The sequence below is a fragment of the Ranitomeya variabilis genome, chromosome 2, assembly GCF_051348905.1.
Source record: "Ranitomeya variabilis isolate aRanVar5 chromosome 2, aRanVar5.hap1, whole genome shotgun sequence".
NCBI lineage: Eukaryota > Metazoa > Chordata > Amphibia > Anura > Dendrobatidae > Ranitomeya > Ranitomeya variabilis.
This window is the reverse complement of record NC_135233.1, coordinates 199058294-199076956: the sequence shown is the minus strand read 5'-3', so window position 1 is coordinate 199076956 and position 18663 is coordinate 199058294. Positions and strand designations below refer to the sequence as shown.

At 43.0% G+C, this 18663-nt stretch overlaps 1 protein-coding gene across 2 annotated transcripts in view; it reads right to left on the bottom strand.

The window, feature by feature from the left end:
• The window catches only part of BRINP1 (BMP/retinoic acid inducible neural specific 1), a 317655-nt gene that overhangs the window by 180412 nt on the left and 118580 nt on the right, over nt 1–18663 (bottom strand). For both annotated transcript variants that reach the window (XM_077283451.1, XM_077283452.1), the window contains exon 2: nt 14570–14825. In XM_077283451.1, the coding sequence (XP_077139566.1) occupies nt 14570–14775 (206 nt within the window). In that variant the 5' untranslated portion in view covers nt 14776–14825. The remainder of the gene's footprint in view (nt 1–14569; nt 14826–18663) is intronic.

Genomic DNA, 18663 nt, shown 5'->3' with positions numbered 1-18663 from the left:
CTTTCTGCTTGGCAAGTTTCTGAAAATCCTCGTCTATGTCTATTAGAAAATCTTTTGAACCAAACGACACAACTTTGGCTTTATCTTTTACAGTCAAGTAAGCAGCATGATGAGCCCATCCAGCTCCATGAGTTTTTCAATTTCTGTGTTTTCCTGCAGATATTTAATTATACCTCTATGCTTTCCTTCTATAACAGCTGCACTGTCTGACCGAGAGGCCTCACAGTTCTGATTACATCCCAAAAACATCTGAGTGGCTTTCTTTACGGCTCTTCTATTATTACGATTAATCGGATGAATATCAATAAACGATACCACCACGCGTGACTCTCCACCTATTACCAGGAGTAATGGGATATGTCATCATTGCTCTGTAAATCGCATCCTTGAACAGTTTATAATGTCATAATAATTAATATCCTAAAATGAAAACCTAATTAATTATTGAAATTACTTCCTATCTCCGCCACAAATTAAGTCTTAAAAAGAACCTGCCACCAGAATTTTCCCTTATAAAGTAGAGCCACCACCATTAGGACCTTTTTTACAGCATACTGGAATAGTGCAAAAAAAGTCCCCAATTCAGTAAGGAGACGCCAAAAATAACCTTTATTATACTCACTGTGCAATACAGTCTGTTGGGTGTCTCTGGTTTGGATCCAGAGCATCCTCAATTCTTGCATTCACCATCCTCCATCCTTCTTTCATGTGGATGACATGTCCTACGTCATCCACATAGTGTCCCCATCGTTCTCGTTCGCAGGCGCACTCCTCTCTGCTGGGAAAAGTACTATAGTGCGCATACCCTGGGAAAGTCCAAAGAGCACTGATGACCCGGAAGTAAAGCCGGTACATGGCACTACAGTACTTTGTTCTGCCCTCGGCAGGGCAGAGAGAAGTGCGCCTGTGTGGGAGCGCGATGGAGGAAACCGTGTGGATGACGTAGGACGCGTCATCCACATGGAGAGTGAAAGGACAGCAATCGCAAGAAGAGAGGAAGCGCCTGATCAAGACCAGAGATGCCCATTGGACTGGACCTCCCTGTCTGTGAGTATAATAAAAGCTATTTTTTCGGATCTGCAGACTGGATTGGGGACTTTATTAACAGCACTGCAGTGTGCTGTAAAAAAGGACCTAATGGTGGTTGCTGTACTTTATATGGGGAAAACCCAGTGACTGGTTCCTTTTAAGGCCCCTATATACATTAGACATTGGCAGACTAGTCCAAAAGCATTTTGCATATAATGGTCTACTGACCCTTCCCTGACAGGTGATGTTGGGGGAGAGAAGGATCCGAATGGTGAATTTCATCATTAGATCCCATAATACTTCTGTGAGATGAGGAAATCTGGCAGCAGGACTCATATAGAGAACAAAGGAGTGATCTCTTGAGCCTGTTGTTTCTGTGTATGGGAGAGTTGGGAAAGATAGCTTTCAGTGAGACAGTAATTTGTCTATCTAATATGTACATGTGGTGCCCCCTAGGGGTATTTGCCACAAAAATAGTTATTGACACCAAATACAAATATTAAAATAGCAAGACTGCACTACCATCTCCGGTCAGAAGGGGGAGCTCCAGAGACTCCCCTTGATCTATTCTGGTCTGAGAAAAGGACTGGCAGTTGGGCTGAGGAGCTGAAAGTGAGAGGTCGTATAACTGAACTCCTAACAGCCCTATGACGGATTATAGGCCTGTAATACCCATAGTAGGAAAAGAGGAATAGAGAAAAAGGACATTGTGAGAACCGGGTAGCAATAACCTCTACCCAGAATAGGCGCAGAGACGGATACCGGATCCGTGGCTATATTCATTATACATAATACAGCAACCGGAAGGAAGTGAGGTGATATCAGCTTCACCAGGGTAAGACGCAGCAACAGACACACAGAGTTCAGCGGTACTCCCAGAGGGGGTAAGCCGACAAAAAGGACTCGGGTTGTCCGTCGAACCAGAGCACAGAAGAGACAGATTGGGTCGGCAGCCAGTTCACAAACAGCAGCAGGGCCATACAGAAACTGCGCATAACAAGAGGTGGAAATCCTGACAGGGTCAAAGTAATTCAGAGTTCTTAAACAGACTCCGGTGACAGTATTGGTTGCAAATCCCTTTTTTGTTGAAGTAAATTGGTTAAACGTTTCAGCGCCTCAGTCTTTCATTTGGACAATAGCCATCAATCCAGGATCGGGGTCATCACAGCTGAGAGGACCTGCTGCTGATCAAGTAAGTGTCTGTTCCTTCATGATATCCCTTATACTGTGCATCGCCTGAGGCCACAGCACCTGGTCAAGCCACTAGTGACATCCCCCTCAAGAGACGGACCTCATTGATCTGGTGCTGGGTACCTCGGTCTCCCGGGCGTCACATACAGGTATGTGGGTCTTTACTGACAGCATGTTTCAATACCGTTAGGACTTACTTTTATAATTGTGCTGGGGCAAAGGTGTCTCTTAATTTACTATTTGAGTATTACTATTTATATATATATATATTTATATATATATATATATACAGCTCTGGCAAAAATTAGGAGACCACCACATCAAAACCCTGTCATGGGCAGCCCAATCTCTAGACCTGAACCCCATTGAAAACCTCTGGAATGTAATCAAGAGGAAGATGGATAGTCACAAGGCATCAAACAATGAAGAACTGCTTACATTTTTGCACCAGAAGCAGTGTGAAAGACTACTGGAAAGCATGCCAAGACCCCTAAAAGCTGTGATTAAAAATCATGGGTATTCCGCAAAATATTGATTTCTGATCTCTTCCTGAGTTAAAACATTAGTATTGTTGTTTCTAAATGATTATGAACTTGTTTTCTTTGCATTATTTGAGGTCTGAAAGCACTTTTTTTTTAATTTTGACCATTTTTCTTTGACAGAAAAAAATACAAAATTATTGCTTGGAAATTTGGAGACATGTCAGAAGTTTATAGAATAAAAGAACAATTTACATTTTACTCAAAAATATACCAATAAAGAGAAAAATCAGACAAGCTGAACATTTTGCAGTGGTCTCTTAATTTTTGCCAGAGCTGTATATACTCTGCTCAAAAAAATAAAGGGAACACTTAAACAACAGAATATAACTCCAAGTAAATCAAACTTCTGTGAAATCAAACTGTCCACTTAGGAAGCAACACTGATTGACAATCAATTTCACATGCTGTTGTGCAAATGGAATAGACAACCGATGGAAATTATTGGCATTTATCAAGACACCCTCAATAAAGGAGAGGTTCTGCAAGTGGGGACCACAGACCACATCTCAGTACCAATGCTTTCTGGCTGATGTTTTGGTCACTTTTGAATGTTGGTTGTGCTTTCACACTTGTGGTAGCATGAGATGGACTCTACAACCCACACAAGTGGCTCAGGTAGTGCAGCTCAACCAGGATGGCACATCAATGCGAGCTGTGGCAAAAAGGTTTTCTGTGTCTGTCAGTGTAGTGTCCAGAGGCTGGAGGTGCTACCAGGAGACAGGCCAGTACACCAGAAGATGTGGAGGGGGTGTAGGAGGGCAGCAACCCAGCAGCAGGACCGCTACCTCAGCCTTTGTGCAAGGAGGAACAGGAGGAGCACTGCCAGAGCCCTGCAAAATGACCTCCAGCAGGCCAAAAATGTGCATGTGTCTGCACAAATGGTTAGAAAACCACTCCATGAGGATGGTCTGAGTGCCCGATGTCCACAGATTGGGGTTGTGCTCAAAGCCCAACACTGTGCAGGATGCTTGGCATTTGAGACAGAACACCAGGATTGGAAAATTCACCACTGGTGCCCTGTGCTCTTCACAGATGAAAGCAGGTTCACACTGAGCACATGTGACAGATGTGACAGAGTCTGGAGACGCCATGGAGAGCGATCTGCTGCCTGCAACATCCTTCAGCGTGACCGGTTTGGCAGTGGGACAGTAATGGTGTGGGGTGGCATTTCTTTGGAGGGCCATAGAGCCCTCCATGTGCTCGCCAGAGGTAGCCTGACTGCCATTAGGTACCAAGATGAGATCCACAGATCCCTTGTGAGATCATATGCTGGTGCGGTTGGCCCTGGGTTCCTCCTAATGCAGGACAATGCCAGACCTCATGTGGCTGGAGTGTGTCAGCAGTTCCTGCAAGATGAAGGCATTGAAGCTATGGACTGGCTTGCCCATTCCCCAGACCTGAATCCGATCTGGGACATCATGTCTTGCACTATCCACCAACGTCACGTTGCACCACAGACTATCCAGGAGTTGGCAGATGCTTTAGTCCAGGTCTGGGAGGAGATCCCTCAGCAGACCATACGCCTCTTCATCAGGAGCATGCCCAGGCATTGTGGGGAGGTCATACAGACATGTAGAGGCCACACACACTACTGAGCATCATTTCCTTGTCTTGAGGCATTTCCACTGAATTTGGTTCAGCCTATAACTTCATTTTCCACTTTGATTTTGAGCATCATTCCAACTCCAGACCTCCGTGGGATATTAGTTGTGATTTACGTTGATAATTTTTAGGCTTTATTGTTCTCAACACATTCCACTTTGTAATGAATGAAGATTTACAACTGGAATATTTCATTCAGTGATACCTAGAATGTGGGATTTTAGTGTTCCCTTTATTTTTTTGAGCAGTGTATATATATATATATATATATATATATATATATATATATATATATATATATATATATATATATATATATAAGACTTTTCAAGTTGGGGCGGAATCACCATTTTAGGGTGTTTTTGATGCATTATATGGGGTGTAAGATTGCTCTTACTGAGTGTATTGGGGGACACTCGCTTGGCACGGGATTGACTTAGTCAGGCACTATTTTTCGCTTAAACACAGTCTACCCAGTTAATTAAAGTGTCATAAACCGGGTTATGCACAGTCCATTATATACATTTCACGAAACACAACAGGCACTGGTGATATTAACTTGCAGCTTTATCTTAAACACTTCATTTACGGCTTTGACTCACGGACACTAAACATGCTGGACCTCTCACTTCGCCCAGTTACCATGGGTGTCCGTATGCCGTACAGTTCACCAATGTCCCAAGTCACCTACAGCGCATATGACACTGGGTCCAGGTCTCTAATCACACCGAACCTCACTCCGTTCAGTTGCCGTGGGAGACCACACAGTTCATAGAACACCACAAGCACCAACAGTCTGTATAGGTACCTGACGGGAGCTCCTGCTCCACATGCTGACTCCTTGTCAGTCCACTCCTCCAGGTAAGCTGCCTCACAGGGATCACCAACTTGCCTGGCCAGCACACATTAGTCAGTCCAGACCCACCGAAGGACTGTAGCTTCCCCACACAGTAGCTGTCACTGGCTCTGCAGATCCTGGTCCTCACCTCGTGCTATTCAGGGATCCGGTCCTACTCCCAGGACCTCCCAACACCCAGGTTACGCAGGATCACAGAGGTGGCCAGTCCGGGTAGTATTCAGGACGTCCATCCCCAGCTGGGACAGTCCAATACCCAGGTTACCAATAACAAAGTCCCACCAGGTGCTATTCAGGATTCCTACTCCAAGGAAATCCAACACACTGGTATGTGCTCTTCAGGATTCCTACTCCCAGGAAATCCAACACATACTTCCAGGACCTTCACCACTCAGGTCCAAACACTGGAACCATAGAGGAACATGTGACCCACACCCTGGTCACATTATATACCCTTAACCACTCCCACAGGTGGGAGTGTGGATGTGTGGCTAGTTTGTCCCGCCCATCTCACACAACTAGCCTAGTAGTAAGTCTCACTTGACTATTATACAACACTACACAAACTCTTGAGGGACTACAAGTCCCAGAACAACCACATTACATCAGACTTACCACGCAGACTCCCTCTGCGACACATATCGGCCATTCACAACAATGCCAGTCATTGTTTCACCACCATTATCACAACAGACATGCCTCCATGCATATCCCAAGGAGCACATACAGCGCCCCCTAGCTGCCACAGGGGTCACTGCATCACAGGGGCTAAAAAAATTGTGGAATTGTGTTTTCCAACTGTCTTTTTTTTCCATCCAATTCAGTCCATATAATAGTTGGCAACAGTACTGAAGTTGGTGGCATTGTTCCAATTATTTGGAAAGAATCCTGGCAAAATTTGAGGCTGTCCCAAATCAAATTGGAGCTGGCATTATATGCACTTTTGACAATTCTGGGGGCATTCCTAGATGGGGTTTGTTATGGGATTTATTCTGCCAACATCACTGTAGATTAGCATGCCAAATAACCCCTACTTATTTATAGTTGTTCACATCCTTTTTTACATTTGACATTAAGGGAACCTGACAGGTCCCGAGATGTATTAAGCTGCTCTGATGACCTTTCAGAACTTTAGTCAGTTCAATCAAAATGTTATTGGTTAATGGAACTGCACAAGTGAACCAGGACTAGTCTGGTCACTTTAGATGACAGATCATGTGTTGTGAAATTGGATTTTGGGCTCCCCCGGTGGCCACTGGTGGAATTGAACTGGTGTGCATCACCCTCTCTGTTCACCTGTTTCCATCAGGATGTGGGAGTCGCTATTTAGCCTTGCTCCTCTGTCACTTCCATACCGGTCAACATTGTAATCAGAAGCCTTTCTGTGCATGTTCCTGCTGCTAGACAACTCTCAGCTAAGTTGGACTTTAGTCCTTGTTTGTTTTTGCATTTTGTTCCAGTTCACAGCTGTAGTTTCGTTTCTGTGTCTGGAAAGCTCTTGTGATCTGAAATTGCCACTCTGATGTTATGAGTTAATACTAGAGTCTTAAAGTAATTTCAGGATGGTATTTTGATAGGGTTTTCAGCTGACCATGAAAGTGCCCTTTCTGTCTTCCTGCTATCTAGTAAGCGGACCTCAATTTTGCTAAACCTATTTTCATACTACGTTTGTCATTTCATCTAAAATCACCGCCAATATTTGTGGGGGCCTCTGTCTGCCTTTCGGGGAAATTTCTCTAGAGGTGAGCCAGGACTATATTTTCCTCTGCCAGGATTAGTTAGTCCTCCGGCCGGCGCTGGGCGTCTAGGGATAAAACGCAGGCTACGCTACCCGGCTACTGTTAGTTGTGCGGCAGGTTTAGTTCATGGTCAGTTTAGTTTCCATCCTTCCAAGAGCTAGTTCTTATGTTTGCTGGGCTATGTTCTCTTGCCATTGAGAACCATAACAGTTTGACCGGCCATAAAGGGTTAAATTAATTGACAGAGAAAGGAGAGAAAAGAGAAGTCTGCTGAAGATTTTTTTTTTTTTTTTTTTTTCCTTCAGTTCTGAGTGTGCTTGTAATTGAATCTCTTGCAAGTCTGCCTATATTGCAGCCTTTCTCTCTCTCTCTCCTTCTATTCCTGGAATGGCTCTGTGTTCACCTGTTTAAAATGGATATTCAGAGTTTAGCTGCAGGTTTGAATAATCTCACCACGAAAGTTCAAAATTTACAAGATTTTGTTGTTCATGTTCCTATATCTGAACCTAGAATTCCTTTGCCTGAATTTTTCTCGGGGAATAGATCTTGCTTTCAAAATTTCAAAAATAATTGCAAGTTGTTTTTGTCCCTGAAATCTCGCTCTGCTGGAGATCCTGCTCAGCAGGTCAGGATTGTGATTTCCTTGCTCCGGGGCGACCCTCAGAATTGGGCTTTTGCATTGGCTCCAGGGGATCCTGCGTTGCTCAATGTGGATGCGTTTTTTCTGGCCTTGGGGTTGCTTTATGAGGAACCTCAGTTAGAACTTCAGGCGGAAAAGGCCTTGATGTCCCTATCTCAGGGGCAAGACGAAGCTGAAATATACTGCCAGAAATTCCGTAAATGGGCTGTGCTTACTCAGTGGAATGAGTGCGCCCTGGCGGCGAATTTCAGAGAGGGTCTCTCTGATGCCATTAAGGATGTTATGGTGGGGTTCCCTGTGCCTGCGGGTCTGAATGAGTCCATGACAATGGCTATCCAGATCGATAGGCGTCTGCGGGAGCGCAAACCTGTGCACCATTTGGCGGTGTCTACTGAGAAGACGCCAGAGAATATGCAATGTGATAGAATTCTGTCCAGAAGTGAACGGCAGAATTTAAGACGAAAAAATGGGTTGTGCTTCTATTGCGGTGATTCAACTCATGTTATATCAGCATGCTCTAAGCGTACTAAGAAGCTTGATAAGTCTGTTTCAATTGGCACTTTACAGTCTAAGTTTATTCTATCTGTGACCCTGATTTGTTCTTTATCATCTATTACTGCGGATGCCTATGTCGACTCTGGCGCCGCTTTGAGTCTTATGGATTGGTCCTTTGCCAAACGCTGTGGGTATGATTTGGAGCCTCTTGAAACTACTATACCCCTGAAGGGGATTGACTCCACCCCATTGGCTAGCAATAAACCACAATACTGGACACAAGTAACTATGCGGATTAATCCGGATCACCAGGAGATTATTCGCTTTCTTGTGCTGTATAACCTACATGATGTGTTGGTGCTTGGATTGCCATGGCTGCAATCTCATAACCCAGTCCTTGACTGGAAAGCTATGTCTGTGTTAAGCTGGGGATGTAAGGGGACGCATGGGGACGTACCTGTGGTTTCCATTTCATCATCTATTCCCTCTGAGATTCCTGAATTCTTGACTGAATATCGTGACGTTTTTGAAGAACCTAAGCTTGGTTCATTACCTCCGCACCGGGAGTGCGATTGTGCCATAGATTTGATTCCGGGTAGTAAATACCCTAAGGGTCGTTTATTTAATCTGTCTGTGCCTGAACATGCTGCTATGCGAGAATATATAAAGGAGTCCTTGGAAAAGGGACATATTCGTCCTTCGTCATCTCCCTTAGGAGCCGGTTTTTTCTTTGTGGCTAAGAAAGATGGCTCTTTGAGGCCGTGCATTGATTATCGGCTTTTGAATAAAATCACGGTTAAATATCAATATCCGTTGCCACTGCTGACTGATTTGTTTGCTCGCATAAAGGGGGCCAAGTGGTTCTCTAAGATAGATCTCCGTGGGGCGTATAATTTGGTGCGAATTAAGCAGGGGGATGAGTGGAAAACCGCATTTAATACGCCCGAGGGCCACTTTGAGTATTTGGTGATGCCTTTTGGTCTTTCAAATGCCCCTTCAGTCTTTCAGTCCTTTATGCATGACATTTTCCGTGATTATTTGGATAAATTTATGATTGTGTATCTGGATGATATTTTGATTTTTTCGGATGACTGGGACTCTCATGTCCAGCAGGTCAGGAGGGTTTTTCAGGTTTTGCGGTCTAATTCCTTGTGTGTGAAGGGTTCTAAGTGCGTTTTTGGGGTTCAAAAGATTTCCTTTTTGGGATATATTTTTTCCCCCTCTTCTATCGAGATGGATCCTGTCAAGGTTCAGGCTATTTGTGATTGGACGCAACCCTCTTCTCTTAAGAGTCTTCAGAAATTTTTGGGCTTTGCTAACTTTTATCGTCGATTTATTGCTGGTTTTTCTGATGTTGTTAAACCATTGACTGATTTGACTAAGAAGGGTGCTGATGTTGCTGATTGGTCCCCTGCTGCTGTGGAGGCCTTTCGGGAGCTTAAGCGCCGCTTTTCTTCCGCCCCTGTGTTGCGTCAGCCTGATGTTGCTCTTCCTTTTCAGGTTGAGGTCGACGCTTCTGAAATCGGAGCTGGGGCGGTTTTGTCGCAGAGAAGTTCCGATTGCTCCATGATGAGACCTTGTGCTTTTTTCTCGCGTAAATTTTCGCCCGCCGAGCGGAATTATGATGTTGGGAATCGGGAGCTTTTGGCCATGAAGTGGGCTTTTGAGGAGTGGCGTCATTGGCTTGAGGGGGCTAGACATCAGGTGGTGGTATTGACTGACCACAAAAATCTAATTTATCTTGAGTCCGCCAGACGCCTGAATCCTAGACAGGCGCGCTGGTCGTTGTTTTTCTCTCGGTTTAATTTTGTGGTGTCCTACCTGCCGGGTTCTAAGAATGTTAAGGCGGATGCCCTTTCTAGGAGTTTTGAGCCTGACTCCCCTGGTAATTCTGAACCTACAGGTATCCTTAAGGACGGAGTGATATTGTCTGCCGTTTCTCCAGACCTGCGGCGGGCCTTGCAGGAGTTTCAGGCGGATAGACCTGATCGTTGCCCACCTGGTAGACTGTTTGTTCCTGATGATTGGACCAGTAAAGTCATTTCTGAGGTTCATTCTTCTGCGTTGGCAGGTCATCCTGGAATCTTTGGTACCAGGGATTTGGTGGCAAGGTCCTTCTGGTGGCCTTCCCTGTCTCGAGATGTGCGAGGCTTCGTGCAGTCTTGTGACGTTTGTGCTCGGGCCAAGCCTTGTTGTTCTCGGGCTAGTGGATTGTTGTTGCCCTTGCCTATCCGGAAGAGGCCCTGGACGCACATCTCGATGGATTTTATTTCGGATCTTCCTGTTTCTCAGAAGATGTCTGTCATCTGGGTGGTGTGTGATCGTTTCTCTAAGATGGTCCATTTGGTTCCCCTGCCTAAGTTGCCTTCTTCTTCCGAGTTGGTTCCTCTGTTTTTTCAAAATGTGGTCCGTTTGCATGGTATTCCGGAGAATATCGTTTCTGACAGAGGTACCCAATTCGTGTCTAGATTTTGGCGAGCATTCTGTGCTAGGATGGGCATAGATTTGTCTTTCTCGTCTGCTTTCCATCCTCAGACTAATGGCCAGACCGAGCGGACGAATCAGACCTTGGAGACATATTTGAGGTGTTTTGTGTCTGCAGATCAAGATGATTGGGTTGCTTTTTTGCCTTTAGCGGAGTTTGCCCTCAATAATCGGGCCAGCTCTGCCACCTTGGTGTCTCCCTTTTTCTGTAATTCGGGGTTTCATCCTCGATTTTCTTCTGGTCAGGTGGAATCTTCAGATTGTCCTGGAGTGGATGCTGTGGTGGAGAGGTTGCATCAGATTTGGGGGCAGGTAGTGGACAATTTGAAGTTGTCCCAGGAGAAGACTCAGCTTTTTGCCAACCGCCGGCGTCGGGTTGGTCCTCGGCTTTGTGTTGGGGACTTGGTGTGGTTGTCTTCTCGTTTTGTCCCTATGAGGGTTTCTTCTCCCAAGTTTAAGCCTCGGTTCATCGGCCCGTACAAGATATTGGAGATTCTTAACCCTGTGTCCTTCCGTTTGGACCTCCCTGCATCTTTTTCTATTCATAATGTTTTTCATCGGTCATTATTGCGCAGGTATGAGGTACCGGTTGTGCCTTCCGTTGAGCCTCCTGCTCCGGTGTTGGTTGAGGGCGAGTTGGAGTACGTTGTGGAAAAAATCTTGGACTCCCGTGTTTCCAGACGGAAACTCCAGTATCTGGTCAAATGAAAGGGATACGGTCAGGAGGATAATTCTTGGGTGACTGCCTCTGATGTTCATGCCTCCGATTTGGTCCGTGCCTTTCATAGGGCTCATCCTGATCGCCCTGGTGGTTCTGGTGAGGGTTCGGTGCCCCCTCCTTGAGGGGGGGGTACTGTTGTGAAATTGGATTTTGGGCTCCCCCGGTGGCCACTGGTGGAATTGAACTGGTGTGCATCACCCTCTCTGTTCACCTGTTTCCATCAGGATGTGGGAGTCGCTATTTAGCCTTGCTCCTCTGTCACTTCCATACCGGTCAACATTGTAATCAGAAGCCTTTCTGTGCATGTTCCTGCTGCTAGACAACTCTCAGCTAAGTTGGACTTTAGTCCTTGTTTGTTTTTGCATTTTGTTCCAGTTCACAGCTGTAGTTTCGTTTCTGTGTCTGGAAAGCTCTTGTGATCTGAAATTGCCACTCTGATGTTATGAGTTAATACTAGAGTCTTAAAGTAATTTCAGGATGGTATTTTGATAGGGTTTTCAGCTGACCATGAAAGTGCCCTTTCTGTCTTCCTGCTATCTAGTAAGCGGACCTCAATTTTGCTAAACCTATTTTCATACTACGTTTGTCATTTCATCTAAAATCACCGCCAATATTTGTGGGGGCCTCTGTCTGCCTTTCGGGGAAATTTCTCTAGAGGTGAGCCAGGACTATATTTTCCTCTGCCAGGATTAGTTAGTCCTCCGGCCGGCGCTGGGCGTCTAGGGATAAAACGCAGGCTACGCTACCCGGCTACTGTTAGTTGTGCGGCAGGTTTAGTTCATGGTCAGTTTAGTTTCCATCCTTCCAAGAGCTAGTTCTTATGTTTGCTGGGCTATGTTCTCTTGCCATTGAGAACCATAACAATCATGGTACATGGGCTGCGCTTGCAGAATTGAACAATCCTTGATGGTATAAAATGAAGGTCTTTATCAACCAACGCGTTTCGGCGCCAGACTGAGGCCTTTTTCAAGTTAGGAAAACAGATGTCTCTTTTTCTTTTTATCTTGAAAAATAATAATAATAATAATCTTTATTTATATAGCGCCAACATATTCCGCAGCGCTGTACAGTTTAACAGTTTCAAACACAACAGTCATAAGTAACAATGTTAACAATACAATAATTAAAGCAACATAAGACGCCCCTGCTCGTGAGAGCTTACAATCTACAATGAGGTGGGGGAGATACAAAGTACAGGTGTGTATTTACAATGATGTATTTACAATGATGGTCCAGCCATCTTCAGGGAGTGGGGATAGATGGAAATAGTGAATGGGCTACACACACATATAAAATGACTTTGGAGCCAGTCCGGCACCAAAACGCGTTAGTTGATAAAAACCTTCATTTTAGACCATTGAGGATTCTTCATTCCTCAAGCACAGCCCAGGTATTGTGATATCTCCACTTAACTGAATAATGATCTGGAAGAATTTCTCCTCCAGCCACAGGACTGCAGCCACAGATTCAAAGGCTCTAACTGATGTTTTGTCCATGCACAACTCCTCAGGTGAGCACTACCATCACTCTCACTCTCTCCTATTTCTCTTGCGGTATTGCCCTATTGTGCACTTCTTTCCTAACCAGACCTCAGGACTAATCTGATGAGGCTTTCACTCACTGCGTTCAGTAATTGACATCACGCCCCCTGGATATGATTGACAGTCTTTTCACTGCCGGTATCTTCACATGTTGCTCTTCCCTAGACAACTCATTTCTCCTGTCACAGTTCTCCTATTAGTCCTTTATAGAGCAGAGATGTAACAGGGGAACCAAGATGCTTGGAGACTGTAAAGACACAGGCAGTAGAGGGATTATCAACCACTTCCAGGAGGCTTTACTGCAACTACTGAGCCAATAACCTCAGAGAGTAAACACCGCACCATGCTAGTCCTCGTTCATTAGCATACAATAAGGTGCAATGTTCATTTTTACTGACATATGTGCCATTCCATAAAACAGTAAAGACCCTACTGAACTCAGTGAAGCTCTATAAGATCAGGAGGGCAGTTTTGAAAGAATCACAGGACCTGACACATTCACTTTCATATCAAATATAATCATTACCTCATATTAAAGTCCGTACTACCATTTGTGATTACTGGAGATGGGAGAACTGATTTTCAGGACTCTGGTCCATCAACCACGTCACTGACCACTGAATGGGAGACCTACGAATCTCCTTTCCTCTTGGCATTTCTGGTTCCTCTTTTAATTAGGTGGGCTGGTGTGATGACACAATGATGACATCACACCAGCCCAGCTAATGAAAAGAAGACCTGAGAATGCCAGGAGGTAAGAAGATTTGCAGGTCTCCCATCCAGCAGTCACAGATTTCTGTCCTGGCTGACAGACTGAAGTCCTGAGAATCAATTCTCCCATCTCAAATTACTATTTATTTGTCAGCCATAATAAGGCCTCCAAGACTCATATGAAAGTTTGAAGATACTATCTGACCCCCATGTTGATTAGAAGTACCAATTCTTACCTCATCTTCCTTCTTCAGTGGCCCAATTTTATGACAAGGCGTTTATTCATCGACACAGACTGACTGCTCTATGCAAACCGCCATTAGCACATACGATTTTCCTAAGAGTTTGCCTCCATACGAAGTATATCAAAAAGTCTAAGCAGTTAATATGTGATACTCGTAAAAGATTTATCCAAGATTATTTTTATTTTAATGTGGATCTAAAAACAGGTAGGTAGGTGCTAGCTAACTACAGTACCTGTCTGTTGTGCCCGATACCAATCTCTACTGGCCCAGAGGTCACAGACCGCTCCTGCTGGCGATTCAGTGGCTTCTGATAAAGTCAGGTCAACAAAGCAGTAGCTTATTTTCTGCTCTGCTCAGTAAACATCATGCCACTGCCAAAATCAGTCTGATTGATAGTTGAATCCTCGCTGTCTAACTATGGGGAGCTGGCTGTCAATCAGCATGACGTCAGCAGTCACATACTATCGAAAGAGCAGCCCGGAAGAAGAAACACTGCTCTGTTGACTTTGAGAAGCTGAATTGATGGCAAGAGCAGTCATGGTGGTTAGCAACTACTTGCCTATTAGTTTTTAAGCCCATAATTAATAAAAACAATTCTGGGACAAACCCTTAAAGTATTACCAATTTATCACCAAAATTCAAAATACATCATTTTCAATTTACTCTACCCTACCGAAAGTAATAGTGTGTCGATGCAAAAGGTTGGATAGTACAGTTTACATATAATTAGATGTATAGATGTATGGCATGGTATTACATAGACAGATTTTAACCTGTAAATCTTGTATCTTGTTGAGTAGCCCTGCCGATGCCTCTCCACAAAGGACAGGTAACTCTTAGAATGGTGAAATGGACCCCGATCAGAGATGAGCCAGGCAAACTCTTTGGAGACATGTTCTTGGGATTGGAATGATTCCTGCACAGCGATCTGCTCCCAAATAAACAGGAAGGAGAGCAACTTGACTAGACGCCAGCTCATGCTTCTCCCTCTGCTTCTCCCCTCTCATTCTTGCTCCATTTTCTGGAGTCCTGTTAGAAGAAAGGAGAGAAATGTAGGAATTGTCATTACAGTTACATTTTCTAATCATTGCACATTCTCTCATCTCTGATCTTTCCTACCTTTCACATTTATTTTTATGCATTTACGCAATAAATCTACAAACACAAGCCGATCACTTGATAGCACATGATAGCATTAATTATAATGGCTGCTCTAACCAAGAGACTATAAATAGTTGTTTTTCTTGTGTGCTTAATTTTAAGGGCATCTTGAGGTTTGAGTATGGAATCAAAATTCAGCTTAGACTATTTGATCAGAATCCAGTAATATTTGGCTTGATCCACTGACACTACATGCCAGCTGAGACTCTTCTTAGTCATTAGACTTGGCAGACAATAAAAAAATTAGTGCACATGGAAGTTGGATGTTTCCTATAAAAAATACAAAATGTAGTCCTAGTTCAATAAATCAAATGTTATTTTTTATCAAAAATGTGCCTGGCTTGTCCGTAATATGTGATCAACCAAATTTGGTTTTCCAGGTGTTCCTTGATTTGTAGGACCAGTGAAAGCATCTAGCTAATACTGAAGGTATCAATGATTGACGTTTGTTGTTCATCATCATATCAAAAACAAGATACTTTCATGTCAACATTTTCACAATTGTGAAGCTACTGAGCTAAATTAGGTTACAATTTTGCCTACAAAATCCCCAAAAAGTGGATAATTTTGTTCTTCGAGTGAAAAAAATAGCTATATATTGATGTACATAGCACCAACATTTGCCACAGAGCTGTACAGAGCCTGTTTCGAAGGAAGATCAGTATACAATTGAGGTGGAAACCAGTCTACTTCTACAAAAAAACAGAGGGAATATACAAATCCTATGAATATGGATCCATGATTGGATAGCTTTGACATTTGAGAGCAATTATTGGTAATTTCAAGAGCAACATGGGAGGGACAATGTTTTTAGAGTTAAAAAAAATATATAGATGAAAAGTGTTTCATGCACCATGTGGAGCTGAGAGGTTAAGATTAAACAGGAAAGTAAATAAAAAGTAAGAAAAGACAGAGGAGCCAAGAAAACCTCAGACAAGGATTCAACTACTTTGCTTTCGCAATCAGACAGTTCTTCTAATTGCTCTTTTCTATTGCCGTCTGGGATGTTCAGTCTGAAAAAACTGAGTTATTACCAGACATCTCTCTTAAGAACCAATTTTTTATAAATGGATTTGCACAGAAACATAAAAATATGGGAGCTGCAAACAGTAGAAAACATCTCTGGAATTGGTCAGTATGGTGAGAGGAGAAATAGTGCCCACTTTGCTGAGTGCTCCAAAAACAGTTCAATTTACAACTACCTACCTGCTTGCCGAGTGATATTGTTTCCTACGTAAGAAGAGGCAAGTAAAAGTAATATGGTGTCTCTCCAACTTTATCTAAGTCAATTGGGGAGCCATCAAGATACATAGCACCTGAGTAAGAGTTAAACCTAGCCCATATCAAATGCCCCCAAAAATGGGTTGTAACTTGTAAGGGTCAAGTGACAGTCATTGCGTTGAGTCACTTGCTACAAAGATTTATGCATAATGCACATGATATATTTTTCTGTAGGTATATAATTCTTTATTGTTACTGGACTTGTCACTCATTATTAGAAATGAGCTGATCGATCCACGTAGGATCGAGTTTGGGTTAAAAATCATGAAATTTGTGATTCTGTACAAATTTGAACACTTTGAGATTCAATTAGCAAAAAATATTGTCCAACACCATTTCCCATACTATGCTGAAGCATAAAGGAGAGGGTAATATCGTTTTGTGTGGTCACACTGGATTCCTCTGGTAGATTCCACTTGGTAAGTGGAATGCGTGTATCTTATCTATCTCACTCGAATTTCTCTTGCTACTCAATATGATTACTCATGTCAATGTCCTGTGAATGGTAGTAATATAGTCAGTCACCTTGCTGATCAATTTAAGACAGATATTTAAATTATGAACAATCTTAAGGCCCAAATACAGATTAAAGAAAAGTTGTCCAAATCCACCAATTTTGACGAGACCGAACAACCATCTAATGTGGACTGGTGGTGAGTGATGACCTTCTATCTCTCCCCTGACATATGATATTGACACTGGATTTGAATTTGTTCTCCTTGGACGTAAGACTTGAAAGCACCATCAGAGGTGTCTGGAAGAAAATTATTCAATTTGGGTTTGGGACCCACTCAGATCTGTACAACCACAAATATTCTTCAACTACATAAACAGTAGGAGACTCAAAATTATAATGTTGGCCTCCTCAAATGTATTTTGAGAGAACTGTTGGAAGAGGATGAGGGAAAGGCCAATGTAATTAATGCTTTTTCTCCACACTATCTACACAGGAAAATCCAATGACAGATCACATGATAGGGAGTACCATTAATACTCCATTAAATGTTATCGGCCTAACCCAGCAGGTAATGCTACGTCACCGCAAAAATAATTTCGTAAACAAATCCCTGGGCCCAAATAGCAGACAACTCCAAATACTGCAGGAATTGAGAACTGTAATATGCAGACCGATATTTGTAATATTCAAGGGTTCCATAATAACAGGGCGTGTACCACATGACAGGCACTGAGCAAATGTGGTGCCAATATTCAAAAAGGGGTAAAAAACTGTGTTTGAAAATTATAGGCTCACTAGTTTAACCTTTACTGTAGAAAAACATCTTTGAGAGTTTTCTAAGACGCTATCCTGGAGAATCTCAATAAAAATAATCTCTTAGCCCAGCATCAACATGGGTTTATGAGTGATCAGTCCAGTTAGACTAATTTGATAAGCATCTGTGTTCCACCTTAGACCAGTGTTTGTATTTGGATATTGTATATTTGAATTTTCCAATGGCGTTTGATAGGATGCCATATTAAAAGTTGGTAGAGAGCAACAGAACCAGGGAAAAATGTGTAAATGAGTTAAAAACTGGCTCAATGATAAAATACAGAGAGTGGTTATTAATGGAACATATTCTGATTGGTTGACAGTTAACAGTGGGGTTCGCCAGGGGTCAGTATTGGGCCACCTTCTTTTTATCTTTTAAACATATTTATTAATGACCCTTTAGGGGGGGCACACTGAGTAGACTTTCAATATTTCCAAATGATTCTTAACTCTTTAAGGTAGTCAGCACAAAGAAGGATAATTAAATATTGCAAAGGGATTTTGTAAACTGGAGGCTTGGGCTGAGAAATGGCAAATTAAATTTAATTTAGATAAATGTAAGGTTATGCACTTGGGCAGAGAAAATAAAATGTATAATTAATAGGGATCAACGAGTGTGCTCGGATAAAGTCTTACCCAAGTATGCTGGTGTCCTAATAGACTATCTTTGGTGTGCTCGAATACTATGCTCGAGTTGTCGCGGCTGTTCGACAGCCACAACACATGCAGAAATTGCCTGCCAAACAGGCTTATTCAATTTGGAAAAACAAAGGATTAGGAGCAATGTACAAATATATGGAGACAGGACAGAGGTCTTCTTAAAGATCTATGTACACCAAGGCCTGCAACAGGAACATCTTCTACGTCTAGAGGAAAGACTGTTTAATCATCATCACAGGAAGTGATTCCTTACAGTAAAAGCATTATTAAGATTATGGAACTCTCTGCCACATGATGTTGTAATGGCTGATTTACTACAAGTATACAAGGACGCTTGGATGCCTTTATTGAAAAGATAGAATATTACAGATTATGGGCGCTAGATTCTGTGATGGGACTTTGATCCAAGGAACTAGTCTGATTGCCACACGTGGAGTAAGGAATTAATTTTCCACCTAATCTGGAGCAATTAGTATCTGCCTCATAGGGTTTCTA